The sequence below is a fragment of the Molothrus ater genome, chromosome 2, assembly GCF_012460135.2.
Source record: "Molothrus ater isolate BHLD 08-10-18 breed brown headed cowbird chromosome 2, BPBGC_Mater_1.1, whole genome shotgun sequence".
Lineage (NCBI taxonomy): Eukaryota > Metazoa > Chordata > Aves > Passeriformes > Icteridae > Molothrus > Molothrus ater.
Window position 1 is genome coordinate 63,112,361 of NC_050479.2, and position 23,404 is coordinate 63,135,764.

A 23,404-nucleotide genomic window follows, 5' to 3' on the forward strand; every position below is an offset into this window, starting at 1 on the left:
GAAGCTGCACCCGGGGAGGCTCAGGTTGGACAGCAGTTTTGTGATTCTGTGAAAAGTGAGCACGAGGCTAGGGAGGGATGCAGGATATCGCCTTTTCCACGGTGAAAGCCCTCGGATTGGCTGCCCGACGGCAGCCCGGCGGTGGTGCCGGGCACGGGTATCGAACCCCGGTACTGGACCGTGACCCCGGCGCGCCCGTGGGTGGTGCGGCCACGCCTCCCTTATCACGTGACCGGTGCCTCAGCGGCGCGCCTTCCCGCCAGCCACGCCAGGGCCGCTGCCAATCAGCGCCGCGCAGGTGTGCGGGGCGGAGCATCGGCGGGCGCCACCGCGCATGCTCCGTGCCCCGGCCGGACGCGCTCACTTCCGCGCGGGAGAGTTGAGGGCGGGGGAAGGGGCGGTGGTGGTGGCTGTGACGGCTCGCGCGAGTCGGGCCGCGAGCGGGCGGTAAGTGCCACCGCGGGCGGGGGGAGCGCGGAACCTCCTCAGCGGCGGTCCCGCGGCCCCGCTCTCCCCGCAGTGCCAGCGAGTGGACCCTGCCGGGGCTCGGGCTGGGCGGGGGCGCCGTGAGGCGGCACCGGGAGCTCCGTGAGGGCGGCCCCGGGGGGCCCGGGAGGTACCGGGAAGAAGTTCTTTGGTGGGTGAGAGTGGTGAGGCACCGGCACGGGTTCCCCAGAAAAGCTGTGGTAATCTGGTCTCTGGCGGTGTTCAAGGCCGGGCTGGATGAGGCTCTGAGCAGCCCAGTCCAGCGAAAGGTGCCCTGCCCGTGGCAGGGGGCTGGAACGAGATGGTCTCAAGTGAGAGGTGATCAGAAAGAGAGCTTTGTTTGTTCCTTCTTCTTTCTTGCGAAATCTGGGTGTGTTTGTTCTGTACTGACGGAGAGAATGGGGAGATGAGTGTTGGTCGTGTTTAGCTGTGAAATCTCCAGCCGTGCTTCTTTCCCCACAAAGCACAAATGAGGGACAGTGAGTGTGGGGTAACGGGGGTGTGATTCCTTTCTTTCTTTCTTCCTGCTCCCGTAGATCCAATCCTGCACTGCGCTGGAAGGAAGAGGAGAGCAGAGCAGGAGCTGGGGCAGTGGGTTTCAATAGCGCGCCGGAATTCAGGGGACTTGGGTTCTTTTCCTTACTCCCCTATACTAAGAGATTCTGTGTCTTAGCCTCCTCCTGTGTAAAATATGGGTATTTACATACAAGAATGCTTTCAGAACTGGGTCTGGAGAGCAAATACTTAGACAAACTGGTAATGTTTCAGCAGGATTGCTGAATTTGAAAGTGTTACAAGCCCTGGACTCTTGCCGGCACTGTTCTTCTCCCTTTTTACTTTCTGTTTCCTTTCCTGTTTCCTTCCCTTTAGTCACTGTTGTGAAAAAATGAAGAAGCGAAACCAGCAGCTCTCCTTCTAGGAGATGGCACAGGAGGAGTGTCCAGGTGTGACTGTTCTCTCAGCTGCTGCTCTGCCTTCTGTTTTGCAGTGTCGTTTGTCCTGTCATGAGCGGAGGGCAGCAGGAGCCCCCCAAATCTTGCAGCTGAATTGGGCCCCCTGGGTTCCCTGTAGTGGTGACAGTGGAAACAAACGGTTGCAGAAGGATTTAGGGACAGCAAGGGATTAACTATAAAACAGCAGGTGAAAATCCAGCGTTGATAAGTGGAAGATGATGGATGTGGCAGAGAAACAACCATAATACTGATGCCCTCCCTACTTAATCTGATGCTACTTAAGGAGATCTGGGGAACTGTGATACTGGTTTGGGGTTGACAGGAGGGTGTTGGGTCATTGTTTGGACTTGATGATCTCAGAGGTCTTTCCCTACCTAACTTAACCCAACCAACTGACAAGTATGTGACTCTCACTGAAAGGCGTCCCTTCTGTGGGGACAGGAGGACAAACCCATGGATCTGTCCCTATGATTTCTGTCTTGAATTCTCCCCTTCCAGTTAGGTACAAATCAGGGTACTTTTGTACCTTCCATTGTTTGTGGTCACATTGCACAGAATACCCTGGAGGTGCAGTTTGGTGCAGAACATTTCCTGGTAAGCAAGGGAAAGAACAAGGCTGCATGGCTCCCACACTGCCTCACATTCCTCTCCAGACCCGTGGCAGTACAAACCACCAGCCCTCCACCCAGTTTTGTCTGCTCTGATCACCGTGGGCCCCCTTGCTTGTTGAGCTTGTTGGTTTTTTCACTGCTTTATGCTTCCAACAGTAGTTCTTTGGAAGTGTCAGCTCTGTGCTCAGAAGCAGGCTAAAATGTGATTGAAATAGTGAGAATTGTTAAGGAAAGAAGGAAAATACGGAGTGATATTGTGGCTTTGTAGTGTAAATGGTAGCCCATCCTTTTGGAGGTGGTGTGCTCCTCTTTGAGTGTAGCCAGAAGAGTATAGGAGTGACAGAGGTGGAAAAAACTGCAGACAGGCTTCTGTACAGAAAAGAACTAAATAGTTTCAGATTCCTTGGCTTTAAAAAGACACAGCAGGAGAAATAGTAACAGAGCAATGCTGTCATGAGTGCTACTGAAAGAGTGGGGCGAGGAGCAAGGATTTCTTGCCTTTTCAGACAGATCCAAGTGCTTCACCTGGAATCCCTGAGTGGCAGGCTTAAGCCCTCCAAAAGAAGGGCGTTGCTCAGATGAAATGTAACTAAACTGTGAAACTGGAAACCTGCCCTTAGCCTCTCCCTTCTTGCGTAGGAGCAGCCAGCCAGCTCCATTGCCCCGTTTAGCTCCATGTCCTCTTCCTGGTAGTACTGTAGCAGAAAGCTCAGGAAGAGCACGGGCTCCTGTGGGGGTTTGTTGGGTTTGCACAGCCAGGTTTGGGTAGCAGGAGGGCTACAGGGGTGCCTTCTGTGAGAAGCTGCTGGAAACTTCCCCCGTGTGCAGCAGAGCCAATGCCACTCAGCTCCAGGACTGACCCTCTGCTCCCAAGGCTGAGCCCAGCAGGAATGATAGTAACACCTCTGTGGTAACATATTTAAGAAGGAAAGAAAAAAAGTTACTGGGCAGATATAATTGTGGGCAGAGAGGAATGGAGTGGGAATATGTGAAAGGAGCAACTCTGCAGACACCAGGATCAGTGGAGAAGGAGGGGCAGGAGGTGCCTCAGGTGCCAGAGCTGAGATTCCCCTGCAGCCCCTGGTGCAGACCATGGTGATGCAGGATGGCCCCTGCAGCCCAGGGAGGTCCATGGGGATTCAGAGATCCGTGCACAGCCTGGGAGGAGATGGGTGCCTGAGAGAGGCTCTGACCCCATGGGAGGCCCATGCTGGAGCAGGGTCCTGGTAGAACTTGTGACCCTTGCGGGGAGCAGCACTGGAGCAGGCTGTGCCTGAAGGACTTCACCCCATGGGAGAGTGACCTGTGTTGGAGCAGTTCATGGAGAGCTGTTGTTCATGGGATGGACTCACGGAGGTGTTTGTGGAGGACTGTCTCCATTGAGAGGGACTCCACACTGGAGCAGGGGAAGGACTCTCCTTGAGTGTGGCAGGAGCAATGAGTGATGGACTGACCATAACCCCCATTCTCCATCTCCCTGTGCCTCTTGGGGGAAGGAGGTAGAGTCTGGAAAGAAAGGAGGGGTCAGGGCAAGGTGGTTTTAAAATCTATTTTACTTGTTATTATCCTGCTCTGATTTTGTTAGTAATAAATTTAGTTAATTATCCCCAAGCTGAGTCTGCTTTGCCTGTGATGGCATTTGGTGAGGGATCTCTCCCTGTCCTTAGCCCATGAACCCTTTGTTATATTTTCTCTCCCCATCCAGTTGTGGAGGGGAGTGATAGCATGGCTCAGGGGAGTTCCTGGCATCCAGCCAGGGCCAACCCATCACAGAGGGACAGGATACAGGGCTAAACAGGGCTGTAGGTGCAGGCTGGCTGCTTCTGCACAGAGGAATGGCCAAGAGCTGGATTTCCACTGCTTCAGGATTCCTAGAAAGGTGCTGGAGTAAGCCCAAGGCTGACCATGATCAATTATCTTCTGTCCTCCATCAGCACCAGGATTTCTCTGGAGTCTGTAAGAACACCAGGGACTGTAGAGTCCACGTTTAGCCCCTTCCTTAAAAAATTCCTAGAGCTGGATCCTCTGACTGGGCCTGAGCAGGCACTATGTGTCTGTATTGAATCCAGGTATTGGTTTGCTGCAGAGAGCTTTTCCTGTATTCTAGGCCATTCAAACTCTAGCTCATTCTTCTTTTGAATTTCTTTCTGTTCTATTCTAGTTCTAATATGTCCTTGTATTTCTGTTTGTTTCTATTGTATTTATTGATTGCTCAGGTTCTGAAACTGATATGATGGTCAGTGTATAGATGGGTATATTGGAAATCAGCTTCTACCCTGCCTTGCTTACAAGACATAGAAGGAAAGAGGGAAAAAAACTCCAGCTGTGTGCAAAGGCAAAGTGACTTGTGATTACAAGTAAATTGTCAGAAGTGTGAGCCAAAGGGGAAAAAACATAAAAAATGCTCTTCTAGTCTGGTGGTGCTTTCACTTGGGGCTACCCAGTCTGTTTTATGCAAGGGGAATGGGAGCTAATGAAAACAGTTTGTCTGTTGAAACTTGGAAAAAGGTTGCAGAATTTGTTGGACTATGACATTTCCTGCCTGTTTTGTGCTTGGGCCTTACTACCTCTCACTAGAATAATTTAACTTCAGATCTTCCTGTTTCTTGAAAGTAAACACAGATTTTTCTTCCCCCTTGTCATACAGGAGTTTGTGCTGTCAGAGGTGACGTCTCCAGCAGAGGATAGTTTGGAGTATCACACCTAGTAGGAGTGGGAAGTTGTTGAAGATTTCTGTGGTGGACTTGCACAAAAAGCACAAAGTAAAATTTCTGCTACAAATGTTATGGGGTGATGCTCTAACCTGCTGGTGGGGGATGTGTGTAAAGGCTTGTCCAGAAACACTTAGACTGCTTTTGTGAAGTATGTAGGTGGCCTCAGAATGTTGCAGCTGCTGGAGAAAGGCTATGTGAAGAACAATTAAGACTTAAGTGTATATGGCCAAGAAAAGATAACAAGTGTCCCTAGGAAAATTCCCAGGGCTCAGGGAAAATTCTGTCACTCGTGTTAGCATTTCGCCCTTTTGAGGGAGAATGTTTGAATCTCTCACTTAAGATTTTTTTTTTGTACCCCAATTTACTTGTAGACCTCTCCACATTACTTTGCTACATCCTTCTTACAGCAATAAATTAGTATTTCTTCCTTGTTTTCTGTGAGCTCCTGGAAGGCACTGTTGAAGCTTGGGGGCAGCTGTTTTTCTGTCCTTTGTTGACTCGCAGACCCACACGTGGCAGCAGTAGGTTAAAAAAACACTATGAGTGATTGCCCTCCTCCAAATAAAAGGAGTTTCACACCTGAGAGCATGACTTGCCAGGCTGCTCTTGGATCTGTTTTTGGAGCAGATATTTCAAGCAAGCTTGGAAACTCTTGTATTAACCCTTATGACTTGTTAGTGACTTTCCAAGAGGAGATAAACCACTCTTTCTCCCGCTCTAATTGCTGGAGCTCCTGGGATCTGGTTTCCATCCCACTGCTGTGCCAGGTGCAGGCTTTTGCTGTTCTACTGGTAGTTGTTACTGGAGGAGCAAAGCACCCAGGGTCAGGGATGTAGGTGAAGGAGCAGTTCAAGGGCAGGTGTTGTCAGGCTCTGTCCTGCTTGGCCTATGGAAGTTGTTCAATTGCTTTGTGTTTTGTCCCAGTTTTCCCGCTCTAGGTGCTTTCTGGATAATGGCGAAGATGGTGAGAACGACATGTGCATTTTGTTCAGAAGGGGAGGCTGGCTCTGTGATGTATATCGCCGCAGAGAGAAATATTGCAGCTCATCAGGATTGTCTGGTGAGTGCCTTTAGCTGGTCAGTACTGAAGGGATAAGGGGAAAGTTTCCACTGCTTATCTGTTTTTGGTTTTGCAATGATGTCTGGATTGAAAGGCTGGTTACTCAAACCAGCAAGTTTATATTATGAAAAGCTTAAAGAGCAACAGGGCTTGGCCAGGATTTTGGAGCGGGAGAGGATGTGTCTGCACAGCTGGAGCTGTTGATTCATGGTGTTTTCATGTGTCTGTTGCTGAGCAGTGGTCCCAGACACACATGAAAACACCACAAAGACCACATATGGTCTAGCAACAGGAATAGGTCTTCTTGAGGCACTGTTGAGACTCATCCTCTTGGATGAGGATTCTCAGACCACACAAAGTTGTATACTTAAAACTTTGCAGGAAAATATCCATATCACTTAAAGATTAAAAAACTTTCCAGTGTGTCAATAATTTAAAAATAAGGAATAAAAATATCAGAAGTTGATGATATAAAAATATCTGTGAAGCTCTTAAATGTGTTGCAATCCTCCTACTCTTATTGCCTTCCCTTTATTCTGGAATGTTGGTGGAGCTGGTTCTTGGAGTGCAGAATCAATTACAGCTGCTGTATTCTCCCTTCAGCAGAGGGAGAATATAGCTGAGGGCAGTTTAGTGCCAGAGATTGCTGCTAGAGCAGCTTTCTGGCTGTCACTGTCCCAGCATTCTTATTCTCACAATTGTTATGTCTGCATCTTTACTTTTCTGATATCTTTTTTTGGCTGGTTATTTTTTATCAGAATGTTTTACAACAGCGTTGTTTTACCGCACTTGAATGTTTTGTTTGAAACAGGTTTTATTATGGCTTTAATGTTTCTCCAGTGTTAAAACTTCTCTCTCTCTCCCTCTCTCTGTTTTTTCTTTTTTCTGCTTTCTTTCTCCTCCCAGCAACTTGACTCATTTCTCTGCCTTAGGCTCGTTTGTGCTGTTGGGTTTTTTTGCAGTCAGCTATCACCCTCTGAGCAGACAGACTGCGCCTGGTAGTTGATGAAAGGGTAGCTCCCTTTTGTTTGGAATTAGCTGCATGTAATGCTTAGGAAATATTTGCCAAGAACTTCCCCTTCCTCACTCACTGTCATGGCTCAGCAGTTCTATGGGAATTAAAATGGCCTGAGTGTGCATGTATGCATTTTTAGTGAGTTTCTCCCAGGATATGTACAATGTTTCTGTTTTTTTCCTGCAGTCAGCTGTTGTCAGTATTGGGCTGTATGGAAATCTTATTACAGAGAAATGTTGCATCCAGGTTAGGCCTGAACAGCTGAGCAAATAATAAGATGTCCAAGGTGTGGAGGTCTCTTGCCTGAAGATCTCATCCTTACTCTGGGCACCCTGGAATTTCACATTTTCTTTGATCATATTTTTAATAAGTTAACTTTCTCACCTTATTATCTTTTCTTAGTTTGCCTTCAGGTTTGTGAAATCTCCTGTGTGGAAGGGGGAACTTCTTTTGATTGCAGAAATGCTTAAGCTTAGCTCCTTGTTCAGTGTAGGTGAAACCTTTTGTTAACACACAGAAAAATCAGCCTTCTTAGGTAGGGCAAGTGCAAGAAGAAAAGATGTATTCCTTGTTTCTCTTCAGCACTGATGACTGAGTCATTCTTATTTCTTATAACTGTCTCTTTTGTCTTTAGTTATTTTCCTCAGGATTTGTGGAATCTGAAGATCAGAACCCAGAAAATCTGGAAATAAGGTTTGATGTGTCATCAGTGTTAAAGGAGCTCAGGAGAGGAAAGCGGCTGGTAAGGAGATGTTTCTGAGTCTGCAGTTAGTCCTGTCTCATAGTGTTGAAGGTTGTCTAGCCTGTTCTGTGCTTTAAAAAAACCCATTCAAGTAGCTGGTCCTTCTCATCTAGTAAGATTAGGGAAATTGCAGGTTTAGCATTGGAGTTATTGATTTAACATTTGGTTTGGTGGAATTTAGTTCATTCTGTATTAAAATGCAGGTGGGTTTTTTCCTGGCCTTTTGTGTCCTTAGTTGAAGTTTCCTGAGACTTTGGTGTAGAACTAAGCCAGTGCCTGAAACAAAAGAATGCAATCCACAGTTGTAAAGGGGAACACATTCTGAGTTTAGCAGAAATATGATTGATTAAAGGAGGGTTTTTTAAATTGCCTTTGTCTTCAGCTGCCCTCTTCCCCAGTGTCCTGGGTGGAAACTCTTTTTATTACGAAGTTAGCCTAGGAAACATAAATACAAACATTAAATAAAATACAAACTTGCAATGGAATACTGGATTTTCCCACAGAGAACATCATTTGCCCTCTCTGGCAGGATTTGGAGTAGCTGCCTGTGGCATTTACGTGGCGAACCCTCTCCCGTTGCAGGTGTGCAACTTCTGCCGCAAGAAGGGGGCCACGGTGGGCTGCGAGGAGCGCGCGTGCCGCAGGAGCTACCACTTCTTCTGCGCCCTCTGCGACGATGCCGCCGTGGAGACCGACGAGGTCAACGGCGTCTACAGGTACCTCACCCAGTGTCCTCCCACTGCCGCTGCCAGCCTCGGGGGGTCAGCAAAGGGGACTTCATTGGGTGGGGCTTAAAGGGCTTTTAGGCAAGGAAGTAAGTTCCCCTCTCCTAAAGCGATCCTCTGTTTGCAAACTGTGGGAGAAGCGTTCTCATTTCACAGGAAAACTTTACTGCAGTGGGAGGGAATCTGTTCGGTGCTTGAGCCTGTAACATCACTGAAAGATAACAAGGAAAAAACTGAGAAAGTCAGTCTTTTGTGACTCTCTAGCCAGTCTTCAAGAACCAAAACTTTTATTAATGTCACTCAAATTCTAAATTTTTTGTTGGTTCAGAAGCTCCAGTAAACGTGGTCTGAGCACAAAGCAGGTTATAGCACTTCTAGGTCTGCTCACATTAGTCAAATTTGGGTAGTTTTCCCACCCCATGCTAGCAAAGAACTTTGATTCCCACCAAAGCCCTTGTATGTCAAGTATGTTGCTAGCAATAACATGATTGAATGCATTCTAAGTAAATTTTCTGTCCTGATCATGCTAGTCCTGGTGTCCACTGCCTTTGGGCTGCCTGCATTGCCATTGACAGATGAAAGCAATTGTTTGGAGGATGCAGATTAAGGGGTTGAAAAATGGGGGCTTCAGGGACCTTTTGAAATGCTGAAGTTATAGTAAAGTCTGAGTTGCATAAAAGCCCTGATGCTGATTTCTGTGCAAGGGCAGAGAGGTCACAGGTCATGTTAGACTTAGATTGATTTGGGGATCATCTAATCACTACTTGTTTCAGAAAGGGGTGGACTAGTGCAGTCCTTGGTAGTGGTGGAAGATGGGTCCTTTTGTGTCAAAAGACTCGCACTCCTGGCTGGTTCACAGCACACTCTGTCTAAAATGAATGCATCTGTGCAAGGCTGTAAGCCCAGCTGTGCAGGGAGGATGGGAGCTGTAAAATCTTCGTCAATCTGCAAAGCTCATGAAAGAGTGTAACTGGGAAGATGGAAACTTTCTATGATCACAGCATAAATGGCTTTCATCTTATAGCTTTAGAAAGGATAACTCAGGCTCAAGAAGACTGAACTCAAGATGTTGAAAAACAAGTGGGACTGACAGCAGTCTAGATACAAACTGGTAAAGAAGTGCTTGCATATACAGTTTAGTTTGGTGGCATTTTGGAGCTGGTGACCTTGGAGGTTTGGAAGAGGGACCCTTAAAAATGCTTTAAGTGTCTGTGTAGCACTGATAGCCTAGGAAACCAGGCTATAGCAACCTGTATTGAGGAGTTGGGGAAGGATTAGATTAGAGAAGGATAGTAGGACAGCTTTCAAGGATTTGAACCTAAAGACTTCTGCACAGTAGCAGTGGTGTAAATAAAGCACAAAAATTGTAGCTAGCTGAAATTATTGGAGAGTACACTTGAAAAACAGTAGATGTGGATTGACAGCCCCTGCACATTTTCATGGTGAAATATAACATACCAAAAAGAGAGAATTCCTTCGAGAGAGGCAGAGCTGGTGGCTTTAAATTCTGAGTTGCCATCGTTGTGGTGATGGGTTTTGATCATCAAAACAAATGGAGCAGAATAAAAAGAGAAAGTATATGGTGCTGTGGAAGTGGCCAGTAAGAGCAGAGGTGGAGAAATCAGTACAATTTGCACTGCTGTCTTGCAAAAATGATAGTAGGGGAATGCTTCCAAATAAAGTGGCCTGAGTAGTAAAATATACTGTCTGTACTTTATAAGATGTTCTTGTGCTTAGGATGGGTTGTTTTTATCTGTGAAAGACTAGAACTAAAGGGAGGGGAAGAATAAAAAACATTCTCCAAAGGGCAGTATTAGAAATTCAGGGATGTAAATAAGCTGTGTCCAGTATATAGCTTTCTGATGGAATTGTTAGGCATACCTAAAACTGATTTGTTCTGCTTCAAGATGCATTACAGGCAAAAGAAGTTCCTCATCAAGCCAACAGTCTGCATTTCTAAGGGCAGTATGACAGTAATTAGAAAATGTCCTAGTAAAAGCAGTTCCCTTTAAAAATTGCCATGCCTCCTGACAAGGCATTTTTGCTTAAGAAGTTACTTGGGATGCTTCTATAAGAAAGGCATATTATAAAAGTTGGTTCATGTTCTCTGCACATTATCCAAAAGATAAGGAATATTTTCAGATAAATTTGTTTCATTTTGCCTCTTCCAAGGAATTCAGATTGCTCTCCTAGAACCACTGAAAATATTCCCATTTCACATATTCCTGAAGTGTTTAAGTAACAAATGGACTGAGCAGCTTTAAGCTACTGGATCTCACACAGGGTTGCCCCTCGTACTCAGGATTTGGGGGCCATTCCATGAGCACAGGGCAGAGGGAGGGAGGGGCACAGAGATCTCCAGGCAGGTGAGTGCATGGTGGTGCCATGTGGCACTGCCAGCATCCTGCAGGGCTGAGGAATGGAAGGTGACACTGGGCAGATGTGTCTGAGGAGGCTCCTGGCCCGTGTGGGGCAGAGCTGCTGTGATGGAGCAGTGTCAGGACTGTGGTGTTTCACCTTGGGAGCGTTAATCTCATTTCAGTGTCTCTGACCCAGTGATGGCCACACGCATGAAATGTGTCTGACTCGGGGCCTGAGCAGTGGGCAGGCCCAGACAGGGGGGCTGATGGAGCTGATCATTCAGAGCTTCAGTGCTGAGAATCCACTGCGGCTCTAGGAGTACAGACACAAGGTTGTGCATGCACAGGACTTTAAAGCAGGTGGTTTTTGAGGTGGGTAATGCTGAACAAAAATCCTGGTTTTTTTGAACTGTCTTTCAGTTTATGTTCGATGGAAAGAGGAGAAAATATATGTTCAAATAGGTCAACATAACTCAGTTTGCATATTTTTTAATACTTCTTCTCTTCTTCTTGAAATTGAACTTAAATTTTAGAGTGTTCTGCCCAAAACATGACCCAGGGAATAGGACCAATCGCTATGGTGAGTTTCTTTAATGACTTCATTGATTTCATTTGTTTTAAAAGTTTGCATCCTACAATCAGTAATTCATAAGAACAAGATAAATACTACCACCTTCATATCAAGTGGTGAATTTCTAATCTTGCAAGAGTGGTTTGGTTATGATCCACATGTATGCACAAAAAGGAAGGTTTTTTTGAAGTGGTAGAAGTTAAAATTTAATCCTTCCCGAATCTCCTTGAAAACTGACTTAAACCACAATGGACCTAATCCTTGATGGAATCATTCTTACTCTTCTTTGGGCAAGTAGGCCCAAGCAGCTTGTAAAACCCATGTGAGACAGGCAAGCCACACACAAGTTTGCACTAGATTAGTAAGGAAAAGACTGTTTCAGGATAAGTCACCTTGGGATTTTATCTGTGTTTATGCAGACATTGACATTTGCATCTTCTGTATTCACTGCAGTAGTTTTTAAAATAGGGCCTTTCATTCTGAAGGATCCCAAGAGCTTTTTAAGTGTAACAAAAGGGTTGTACAATCCTTGTTTAGGGATTGCTTCCTGTGCTGCAGAAATGCAGCTTCATTTGGCAGTCTTGGCCCTTCCTGATTCAGAGGTATTTGGAAATCCCAACCAAAGCTGGACATTGTTAGCATAATGCAGAGAACTCTGCTCACAGTGAAGTGGCTCCTGGACTGGCCTTCACTTTGAATTTGACCTCAATTGAACCGAGTCTTGCTCCACCCTGATGACACTGAAGAGATGGGTTAGGTGATTATAATTTAAGTTTTTATTCATCAGGGGCTTTGCAGAAAGACTCCACAACTTGTAAAAGTTGGAAGGTAGATATGTATTTATTCAGCACTGGGCACATGTGGGATCTCTCTGAAGCTAGCTGCAGGGTCTGAGGAGCCCCTCTTATCTCCAACAGGCCTCGCATTCCTTCCACCTTGTTTGGGGTAATGAGCTCTTCTTATCAGGATCCCTGCATTCCTTTTTCCATCTTTGCAGGCCTTTGCCAGCACAGCAAGTTACAAGCTGAGCAGGTTAAGCAACATACATCAGCTAAAACAGCTGTCCCGACTCTGAAATTCATTTCTACCCTAAATTAATTTCTAACCCCCCTGGCTCACTTTTTAGCCAGACATACAGTCTTTTCAATATCTGATATTGCTGTGGTTCACTCACCAAATGCATCCTCTTAGTTTACTTAGTAGTTTCGCTTTTAATTTACCCATAGTTCTGAATCCTGACCTTTCTTCCCTTTTCAAAATTATTTTGATTTCTGTGGTCACATGGTTGTCGGTGTCTGTTGGGGCTGCCCAGGGTGCCAGGTGATCTCCTGTACAAGTACTGGACAGACCCAGAATTGCTTTGTTTCCAGTACCAGATAATATTCAGGCATTAGGTCCAGCCCTCTAGACCACTCCTTGTTCATCAGGAGTACTTAAGTCTTACAGGGTTGAATCACAGAATGATTTGGGTTGGAAGGAACTTTGAAGACTATCTAGTTCCAGCCTGCTTGCCTTGAGCAGGCACATGTTCCACTAGACCAGGTTTTCAAAGCCCCATCCAGCCTGGCCTTGAACATTTCCAGAGACAGGGCATCCATAACTTCTCTGGACAAACTGTTCTAGAGTGTCAATACCTTCACAGTATGGCATTTCTTTATATCTAACCTAAGCCTGCTGTCTTTCAGTCTGAAGCCATCTCCCTTTGTCCTGTCACTACATGCTCTGGTACAAAGTCATTTTCTGGCTTTCTTGTAGCCCCCTTTAGAAACTGGATGGGGTTTTTGTCTTCAAATGCTGCATATGCAATGTTCCCTGAGAAGAGAATTTTCTCCTAGAGGAGTTCTTCTAGTGGCACTTAATTTAGAGACCTTCTGTTTCTGAGGGGTAAATGAATTCTGCTGGCAGTGTCTACCCTGCCTCCTGAATGAGCTTCTCTCACCTCCTGAGGGTAGCTGTACCCTGGGAAGGGGGGAGCAAGTGGGAGAGTTGAGTAGAAGACACTTGGTTCCCTGAGCCCAGTGTCTCCTGCTTCATAGTTTGGAGAATAGGGGATCAAGGAAGATCCCCTTATTCTTGTTCATACAATATTCTTGTGCTGGAATGTCAGAGCTCTGCTGTGTGATTGGAAAGAGATAAAGGTGCCTTACGGGCCAAGAACTCTCCTTGCAGCTCTGTGCAGCAAGGATGTGAGAGCAGCTTGGACTTGGAAACAGGCTCCAACCTCTGTTTAACTGGCAGAGTTGGATGTGGACAGAGTAAAGGCTGACAAATGCAGGAGAGCAGCCAGCACTGTGCAGGGCAGGAGGAGCTGGGCTGCTCTTCAGACTGTGTTCCTCTTGTATAAGGCATCCTTACAGCAGATACCAGGGAGAGCTCAGAAAATCCCATCATGTGTCAAAAATACCACACCGGACAGCAAGGAACACTTGTACCTACAGCAGTATCTCCCACACTGCCCTGAAATTGGCCTTACAGGTTTGGTTTGCATGAAGTGAGAGACCAATTTCCTTTCAGCCCATGAGAAATGCAAATGTACAGCACCAGTGCCCAAAGCCCAAACTTGTTTTCACCGCCTCTGTATACAGCAATGGCTCCTCATTCCTCTTGATAGGATGATTTCTAACAGGGAGGGCCTTACTAAGTACTGCCCAGAGGTTCTGGAATTAAACAGGGAAGGGAAAGTATAACCCCACTGTACGCTAAACATTCAGGTTTTGGTGGGTGGTTGCACTCTTCTCTGCCTTTCTCTGCTCCTGCCACGTCTTCTTGCCAGAGCTATCCCTCTCTGCTTGTGATACTGTAGCTGTTTCCAAAAGCTGCCAGTTGTGATGTTGGCAAGAGTCTGGTGCATGCTCATGGAAAGGATGCAGTGAAAGCAGAGAGAATTTTTCAGAGATCTTGTACCACATAACTACAAACACTTTGTAGCATAAATAATAGTAAACTGACAAGTCGAATTATTACAATAATAGTAAACTGTCAGTCAAATAGTAAACTGACAAGTCAAACCTTCTGGAGGTTTTCTGGGAGGGTCCTTATGTTGATGAAAACTCTAATGCCATTTGTATGTCTTTGATACACCTAAGTAATTCTTTATGTAGTCTTAGTTTTGAGGGTGTATTAACATACGTAAGAATTGTTTGTTAAACCAAACTGTTTTTTACCACCTAGAAGTGGTGTTGCTGCCAGGAGGAATAAGTTTACTCTGCCACAATTAAAAATCTACTGAGTTGAAAAGGTTAAGTGATATCCTAATGCTATAATGATTTGCACTTTTCCTAATGGTTGGTTGATGCTTGCAATTTTCCTTAATGGAAACAGTGTGAATTCTGCTGAAATGTCAGGTTTTTGGGAAAGCTGAAACATATTTCTGCCTTGCCACTCAAAGGGCCTTATTTCCTTAGTTTTTTGGGAAAAGAAGGAATTTAAATGATGTGTGATGGTCAGTCTGAGGTTGTGACTTTTGTTACTTTGTTGTTTATTGATTCCTAGATGCAGCTAATAAGAAAAGAAGACGTACGTTGACGTCTCCCACCATCACAGAAGAAATGGTAATTCTAAATTTCAGTAGTACTAAATCAGGAGACCCACACCTGCTACTGCAAAGGACTTGCATATCAAAGCATTCTGACAGTGTTCAGAAAGAGCCTTGGGAGTTCCCAGTAGGCATTTGTTAACTTCTCTGCTATTTGCAAATGCAGTGGTTAAGGAAGGTGGTGTCCCAGGTATTTGGCTTTTCTTAAAGCATTTTTGCTTTGAAGCAGTTTTTGCTTCCATTTTCAAAATAGAGTGTCTGCAGAGGAATATTGTTAGCCACTCAGAGAAGCTGACTATGTTCACAGACATGTGGACTGCTTTTTGTCTTTCTGCTAAGACACAAGTATGATAATGACAACAGCAGTAAATGTCAGCATGATGTAAAAATGCATTGTTTTGATTTTCTTACAGAGTACAGAAGAGACAGCAGAAGAAAACAGTTTAAGAATACTAAAAAGAAAAAACAACAGGCATAAAGGTGAGACTCATTGGATACCAGAAGGGTTAATTCAGTTTTTACTGTGCCTGTGAAACTTTCAGCAGAGAAACAAGGCATGCAAATGCTGCTCCTCCAGCAAGGACAGTGGGAAGACAAGAAGAAGATATGTGGCTCAAGAATGCAGTGATAGATGGAATAAAGGACTTATTCTCTGGGAGCCTGGGGTGGGATTTATGATAATGGATAAATTGTAAGTGTATGTAGGGAGTGTATATGAGCAACACACTTAATGTAGAGCCACAGTGTCCATGTAAGGTTAGGTGAATTCCCTGCAGAGCCTTGGGCCTGAAGAAAGGATGCTCTCTTTAACTTCAGTGTTAAGGAGCCTTATTCTGATATTTTGAACATTTGATAACAACTTCATGGAGCAACTAGGAGGTACTGTGATCTGTTATGTTCAAGTGCAGAGCTTGGAGATGGCTGGTAGCAAATTCTATGCTGCAAATGTATTTTTATGATTCTCCTGAGACAAGTGGCACTCTGTGCTCTGGTGTGGCAGCAGAAGTCTGATTTGAATGTTTTGATAACTGTGCAGCAAACAAATGCCTGTGGTGAGACTTGCCTGTGATATGAGCTGGTGATTCAGATGGGAATGCCCCGCTCTGGCTGGCTGCTGTGTTCAGCTCTGTCTTCTGCAGGCAGGGGTGCCTCTGCCTGACGTTCCTCCTCCATATCAGAACAGTTAAATCTGAAATGGGAACCCTGGAAGGCATTAACCAGAGGAAGTGCTCTGAGTAGGGGGCAGCACATCTTGCCTTTGGAAGCCTGGGTGTACACAGGGTACTTAACACAATATAGGCTTTCACTGCATATATATGGTGTTACAACAGTGAGATGCATCACAGGAGCTATCCTGCAGTTTTCATGTTACCCTGAAGCTCCTGCTGCAGTTGCTTGTTGGGATTCTGCTGCACTTGGAAGTTTGGAATGTGCTAGATGGTGATTATTCACCTCACTGTGGATATGCTTAATGTATGTGCATGGTATTGCAAGTGGCTGCCTAGTGGTCTTTTTTGAATTTCATTACCACTGTAAAGAACAGGAAACCGATAAAGAATCCTGGAATACTCCTAGAGCATCTCGTGTAAGTGAGAAGGCATTTCCTCACAAATGTCTCCAGTAAAATGTAACATTGTTTTTAACAGAGACTGGTGAGTGAGCCATCCAGTGGCTCTTTGCTTTTAAACAGCCCATTGCATTGATCTACTAAAACTTGCTGCTGCTCAGTGATAAAGAAAAAATGGTTATTTCTCTATCAATCCAAATCTGACAAAGTCAGTATATAAAATAGGCTGTAATAAAAACTTTAGTTGCCTGGATCACTTGGAATAAAAGTAGCCTCAATTTTTATCAAATCTGATTCATTTATTGCACTGTTTTCAAGCTTTAGCTTTAGCTTTAGTCCATGGTGTAGTCCTAAGGATTGGTGAAGCTGCAAGCAAGACAAATCACTAGGGGGTATCATGAGCTTTAGGAATGGAACATTTAGAGCTGTGTAGCTGCTTGCTTGTGATGAATGAAGCCAAATCTAGAGCTTAAGGAATTTTACATCCAGCACAGTGCTTACATTTGCCTGGCTACTTTTTTGTTCCCACTTAAAAGGGCTGTGTGGGTGGCTGGAGGAGCCAGAGATCTGCAAAACTATTTGTTACTGGTGGAAGGGCTTTGGCTTAAATCTTAGTTTTTAGTTTGGCTTAAGCTTTAGTTAGAAGAGAGGGAGCAATGCCCACTTTACAGATCACTTCTGTATGAGAATGCTTTTGTGTTTTAACAGTTCAGATAGACCTTGTTAGGAAGTGCAAACAAGCTGGGCTTCTGGATGACATATTTGAAGAAATGCTGGACACACTTCATCTGGCTCAGGAAAAGCTGATGGATGACAACACTTCAGAAACAGGTATGTTTCAGGGGCACCCATGGCAGGGACTCTGCTGTGAGAGTAGAGGTGCAGATCTGAATCCTGGGCACTTGGCCCTGGGCAACCTTCCTGAGAATAGCATGGTGCTAAATAACTCAGTCCTTATTTCTGCAGCTGTGCAGGAGGTTGAAATTACCTCCCCTTTTGAATGACCACTTACAATGAAAGTTCCAAGGAACTTCTTTCTCAAAATTACATAAGAGCTGCCAACTCAGCATCTCCACTGAGACCTTCTGACTTGAATTTTTGAAGCCACCTTTTACATGCTGACATAAGCATAGGAAGGTTCAGTCCAGCCTCTCCTCCCAGGAACTGGGGAGCAGAGAGGTCCTGAAGAGAGCCAGGTTTTATTTAGGTCATAAGCCCGTGTTGCTCTTGCAGCTTCACAGAGGTACCAGCTGTCTGTTAATATCAGCACTCTCTTCTGAGTGAAAATCCCTAAGTATGTACATTTTAAGGCTTTGGATGATTTGTTACAAGTGTACTGTCAGCTGTTAGTGTCTGTTTCAGGTTTTTATGGGTTTATCACCTTGTATGAGGTACCTTGTTTTTAAAGAATTCCAATCTAATGTTGCTTTGTCCACAACACAGTTAAAGAAAGTTTTGAACTTTCCTCTCCAATTGCCCTCCCAGTTTTGCAAAGTTAGGAGTAATACCTTTGCATAAAGAAGGCTATTTTATGCAAAGTAACTGAAGCACATGCATGGAAAGTGAAATGTCCCACCTGGAAAGTCTTCCTTCATGAGCAGCTGGTGTGTCAGTTGAACTCTGTGAGTGTTTTGTATTTTGCTTCAGCAGAAGCCTCAGGTATGAAATTGAGGTGTAATTCTTGGATATTTCTTAACGGCAAATGGGGATAGCTCAGCCCCACAGCTGATGAGTCAGGAGGAGTTGGTGCAGTCAGCTCTGCCATCACACAGTCCTGGCACACTGAAGTCAAATATGACTTAAGTATATTGCTCTTCTTTAAATGCACTGTTCATGTGGTGCAAACAAAAAAAAGGAATAATCTTCTGTATGAAACTAAAAAGAAAGAATTGACAACTTGATCCTTTTTTTCTCAATATAGATTATATGAGAAGGAAGGAAGACATCTTAAAACCTTGAGCAGTCAGTATAATGGAAAATAAGTAATTACTCTTTTGTGGTACTTCTAATGTAGGGCTGTGTAAACCTTTACTCAGTAGTATTACATCAAATTATCTCTTTCCCCAGAGTATGAAGAGACAGTGATGGCACTGTTTGACTGTGGACTGTTTGAAAACATATTGACAAATATTTATTCAGGTATGTGCAGAAAAGCTCTCAGAGGAGCAGCTGGTGTGGGATTCGGCATTGAAGTTATTCTAATGAGAATTTTGATAGAACAATAATTTAAAATGAAAATTCCAAGGAACTTTTTTTCTCAGTGTTATATAAACAGTTGAATAAAAGCCATGGCTAACTGACTCTTTAGAAATACAGTATATCACATGGGGCTGGCTGACCTGAAGGAGGGAGCCACTCACAGTTCCACAGCTTTAGAAGGCCAAAGGGTCTCCACCCTAGGGGAACTCTGCTCTCCTGCAGTTTATTTGGGTTCCTTCTCCACAGCCTCCCTTCAGCAGTTTGCCAGTGTTACAGCTCTGCTGCTGGCTGACCAGTGCTGGTCAGAGTAGTGCTTTCCACTGAAACACAGCAGCCAAAGGCCAGCAGAACTCACCTGGACCGGGGGGCAATTGTGCTTTGAAAAACAAGATGAGAATGCTCAGAGTGAAATGCAAACAAAGGCAGGAACAGTTACTTGGGAGTACTGGTGTGGAAGGAAACTGTGGGGCTTGGATTCTCAGCTGTTTGAAGCAACAAGGCTGAAGGTGGTTTTCAGACAGGCAGGTCTCATGCTTCCCATTTCCCTCTCCAACAGCTGTTCTAACTTTTGCTTTAATTTATTCTGGTGAAAAGAGTTTTAATTAGCTAATGTTGAGGTTTGGTTATGTGAAGATGATGTTTGCTGTTTCTCCTTCACTTGACTGAAAAAGCCACTCCTCCCTTCAGTCTCCTGTTCTTGCACTTAAATTCCTTTTTCAGCAGTTGGAGTGTCCAGTGTTGCAGTTGTCTGACACAGGTTCCACCACTGCCTCATCTGAGGACATTAAAACATCTCTGCTCGAAATTCCTCATGTGACACAACCTTGGATCACACTTGTTTCTTTCACTGCTGCATCAATTATTTCATCCTCTTCTCAGCTTACAGGAAAATCTCTTGATATTGGCACCTCTCTGCACACAACCATGTGATTCTCATGGGTACTAGCTGTCCCCTCTCCAAATCCCCACAACTCAAGCAGCTCAATTCTTCCTGTACCGCACAATCTTCTTTTCTGAGACCTTTTTATTTCAAGGTCAATAATAATGAGGTTGGTTCCACAACTGATCCAAGAGGAGCTCTTAGAATGAGGCAGTGAGAAAGAAATGAAAACCATGCTAATTACAAGTGAAACTGTAGAGGGGAAAGCAAATCACCAGCTCCTATTTTTTCTTCTTTTTTTGTTTATTGTTACTGTTGTCATAATCTCTTATAAGCTCTAACTAGCTTTGTGGTGACATACTAAGTCAAGGACTACATAAAGTAGGACTGGTATAAATTCTGTGTTTCAGGCTGATGATTTTGGGTCATCTGCCATGCTTTAAATTCAATCTTTTTGTCACTTCTTAAATCATCATGCAAATCCTGTTCTAAAGCTTTACATGCCAGCACAGCAAGGCTACTCTGAACTGTAACTGGTGAAAGGGCTTTTTAAAACCCCTTTTTATATACAAGGATCCACACTCCTTTTCCAATGTGCAGCTTTACTGCAAACTCAACTGCATGTCAAACCTTCCACACAGGATATACTGTTGCCTCAGCAGCAGTTTCAGATTTCTTGTTTGGAGGTTCTTTTCCTCTTCTCCAAGGGAAAGTGACTTCTTTTAGTTTTGTTTTCAGTTCTGTTGTGCATCCTGCTTGGGCAGGATGCCTCCATCAGATTCCCTCTCCTCTGTGCTGGTCAGTAGTCTGGTCAGAAGCTTTTGAGCTCCTTGACAGCATTTGTTTTCAGGGGTTTGTAGCAGCAAATTCTGCAATTCAGATAAAGGTTATGGAGACAAAGGCCATGATACTTAATTTTAAAACTGTTGTGCAGTTCCTTCACTGAGAGCCCCATAGTACTTGGGGCAGTCATTCCAGGTCCACATCCCTCAGGCCATTCCTGATTTTACAGAAATACATTTTCTTTCCCTTCAGCTCATTTCCTCTATGAGGTGGAAGGTTCTCAGTCTCTTACCTGTCTTCCTTTCCTGTGGAAGCATTTCTGTAGGCCAGTCATTCCTATCACTGACATCTTCTCTGGGCTATTTCTATTTCTGCCACATCCTTTTGACAGGAGAGAAACTGAGCTGTGGGTGTTCCATCTGTAACTCTCCCAAATGCTGAATCAACAGGATCACAGAGTGTTCTGAGTTGGAAGGGACCTGCAAGGATCACTGAGTCCAGCTCTTAAGTGGCATGTATGGGGATAATGGGGATTGAACCCATAACCATTGTCATTATTAGCACCATGCTCTAACCAGCTGAGCTGCTTTGTTCATTTCTGATCATTAATTCATATCCAGATACTCTCTTAAGAGGGCTTTTCCCCCTGGTTCCACTTGTACATGTCAAACTTCTTCAGGCATGTGTCACCTGAGTGCAGAGGGAAGGGGCATCTCCTTCTCTCCAGTCAGAGCTAGGCTGGGGCACCAGGTCCCTCTTCAGTGGACACTACCAGAATTTCCCAGCAGGCACCAACAGTGCTCTGGCTGCCCATCTTCAGCAGCCATGCCCAACTTTAGGTAATGGATTTAAAAATGTGTCCCTGTCTATCACCTTCCACATCCACCCACAGGCAGCAGGTGCTGTGTTTTCTCACTCAGAGGAAGAAGCAGTGGGGAGGCAAAAGGCCAAAGTGCTTTCCTTTCCTTTTTTTTTTTTTTTTTTCCAAATCACTTCAGGCTTTTTTATTTTGAATGGCATAGGGTAAACATCTGGAGATGTTTCTGCACTCTCCTCACTGGAACTTTGGAGACATTTTTCAACATCTTCTCCCCCAAAAGAAGAAAAATACATTCCGTTTGTACAAAATGTCTTCTTCTTACTAGGATCTAAACTCTCAACATTCTCACACACTGAGAAAGTTGTTTGTTGTTCACAGACCAGCCTTGCTGCTCAGAGGTCACCAACACCTCTGTGTGTCCTGCTAACTGAACAAAGCAGGTGCTTCATTGAAAATTTGGAATTAACCCTGTAAGGTTGTGGTAATGCTTCTGAATACTGGCCAGGTTCCTTACTGAGCTCTCACTGACTTCAGTAATCTTTAACATTAGGGAAATGGAAGCAGCAGAGGGAAGCAGAAATGCAGTCAAGCAGGGCTTTGCAAATAAGGTAAACAACTTGGGTAATCCCATCAGGATACTGTCAATAATGATTGTGCCAGAAGCAGGAGAATAAATGCTATTGAATTGTGGTTTTGAGAATCAAGTTCTTGAATGCAGTTGTCCAAACCATCTGGTTTTAAGTTTAATTTTGTTGTTGGCTAAAATCCATTAGGCTTGTAAATTTGCTTTAGGAGTGTAATTCAGAGATGGTATCTTTAAAGATTTAAAATCATTGTTGGGGGAGTTCTCACACAAACAGGCTCTGAAAACAGAACCTTTAAACTCATATGCCAGTTAACACAGGGGATTAGTAGCTAAACTAGTGATTTTTACATATGCTGAGATGTTTGAAATTTAATCTCAAAACTAGTTCTGTTATAGAGGGATGGCAGAGGACATGACTCCTGCTCTGTGCTTTCTCTGACACACCAGCCAGGCTCTCTGCAGACACAGAGTTCAGCTCTTTGTGAGGACACTAGCTGTGCAGGGTGGTGGGTTACAGGCATTGCTGCAGAAAGGGAAAGGCTTTATTGTAGGTTAAACCAAGCAGTGGTAGCTCTGCAGAGTTAATGAATATGTAATGTATTTTATATCAGTAATACTTATGTATAATAATAATAATAAAATCCTTTTATTCCTTCATAATTAAAGCTTTTTATCCCTTTTTCATAATAGGAACAGAAGAAAAAATCCAGAAACTTCTGGAAAACAGAAAAAGACTGGATCACAAGATTGAGCTGCTGCAGGACTTAAAAGAAGCCATCCTTCCTACTCCAGAGAACATGGCCAGCACATCCAGTACAGTGTCTGAATAACCCCTCTCTGTGATGGTGCAATTGTTAGGATTTTTAATGATAAAAACCATAGACCAGTCTGGTCGGTGCCCAATTTCCCAGCCCGAAGATGAGGGCTGAATGGGTGCAAGAATGTGCTGTTATACTCATTTTTATACCTCATTGTTGCAATAATTTAAAGTCCTTCAAGTGTTCAAATTTTCCTCTTCAAATTTTTCCCTGGTTCCACTATAAATTTCCACTTATATTGCACAATGGAATATAAATGAGTGTTACTAACTAAATTTAGCTTTTGCAACAACTCAACAGAACCCTCCAGGGAAGACTTTTTTTCTCAAAGCCAGGGGCGTGTTCAGCTGCCACAGAACACTTGCTAAATTCACTTTACCTGTGGGAGCCCTCTCCTGGCTGGGCAGTAGTGCCTCACTGTCTGTGTCTAGACAGTGATGTTTGAAGGATCATAGTGCTGCTTTGGCTTTCCCAAAAAAGATAAAGGAGCAGCACTTGCACTCAAAGAAGTCTTCTGGATTACAAACAGGAGTTTAATTTAAAAAGCCACATTATTCTTTATTGACTGGTCCGGGGGCACTGTTTCTGCTATACTGGCAGTGGTAAAGCAGTGTTTGCAGGCAGACCAGAAAGGGTTGGGCATTATACTCAGAACAAGGACAATGTCAAATGGAGCAAAACAGTGACTGGATCGTCCCTTCTCCATTAAGAAAGGGTTCAACTTTCATGTGTTTTGTCTTTAAAATATTGTTTGAATACAGAAAAGCCACAACAGGCTAAGTTAATAAAATAAAACATTTTTTAAAGGAGCTGTGTGTGGAGTTGTGCTCCCCATCCCTAAGCTGCTGCACAGGACACAGCCAGGAAGGGGGAATGCTGTCAGCCATGCTCTTGCTGAGGGGCAAGCAGAGCACTGGCAAACACCACTTGGTGTTACACATGTGACATCCTGGCACAACAGCTGTACTCTCTCCATGAC

General features: G+C 44.4%; 1 protein-coding gene across 3 annotated transcripts; it reads left to right on the plus strand.

Moving 5' to 3' along the window:
* Nucleotides 1–356: 356 nt before the first annotated feature.
* On the plus strand, nucleotides 357–23,234 carry PHF11 (PHD finger protein 11). Of its 3 annotated transcripts, none has more exons than XM_054518545.1 (11): nucleotides 357–447; nucleotides 4,698–4,812; nucleotides 5,689–5,824; nucleotides 7,474–7,581; nucleotides 8,164–8,297; nucleotides 11,200–11,246; nucleotides 14,730–14,788; nucleotides 15,186–15,252; nucleotides 17,048–17,170; nucleotides 18,407–18,478; nucleotides 22,298–23,234. In XM_054518545.1, exons 3-11 carry the CDS (start codon nucleotides 5,717–5,719, stop codon nucleotides 22,435–22,437), a joined length of 858 nt encoding a protein of 285 aa, XP_054374520.1. In that variant the 5' UTR covers nucleotides 357–447; nucleotides 4,698–4,812; nucleotides 5,689–5,716; the 3' UTR covers nucleotides 22,438–23,234. The 3 variants fall into 3 exon arrangements, with proteins under 3 accessions (XP_054374520.1, XP_054374521.1, XP_054374519.1); XM_054518544.1 differs by lacking the exon at nucleotides 357–447 and adding an exon at nucleotides 1,338–1,430; XM_054518546.1 differs by lacking the exons at nucleotides 357–447; nucleotides 18,407–18,478 and adding an exon at nucleotides 1,334–1,430.
* The last annotated feature ends 170 nt before the right edge of the window (nucleotides 23,235–23,404 follow it).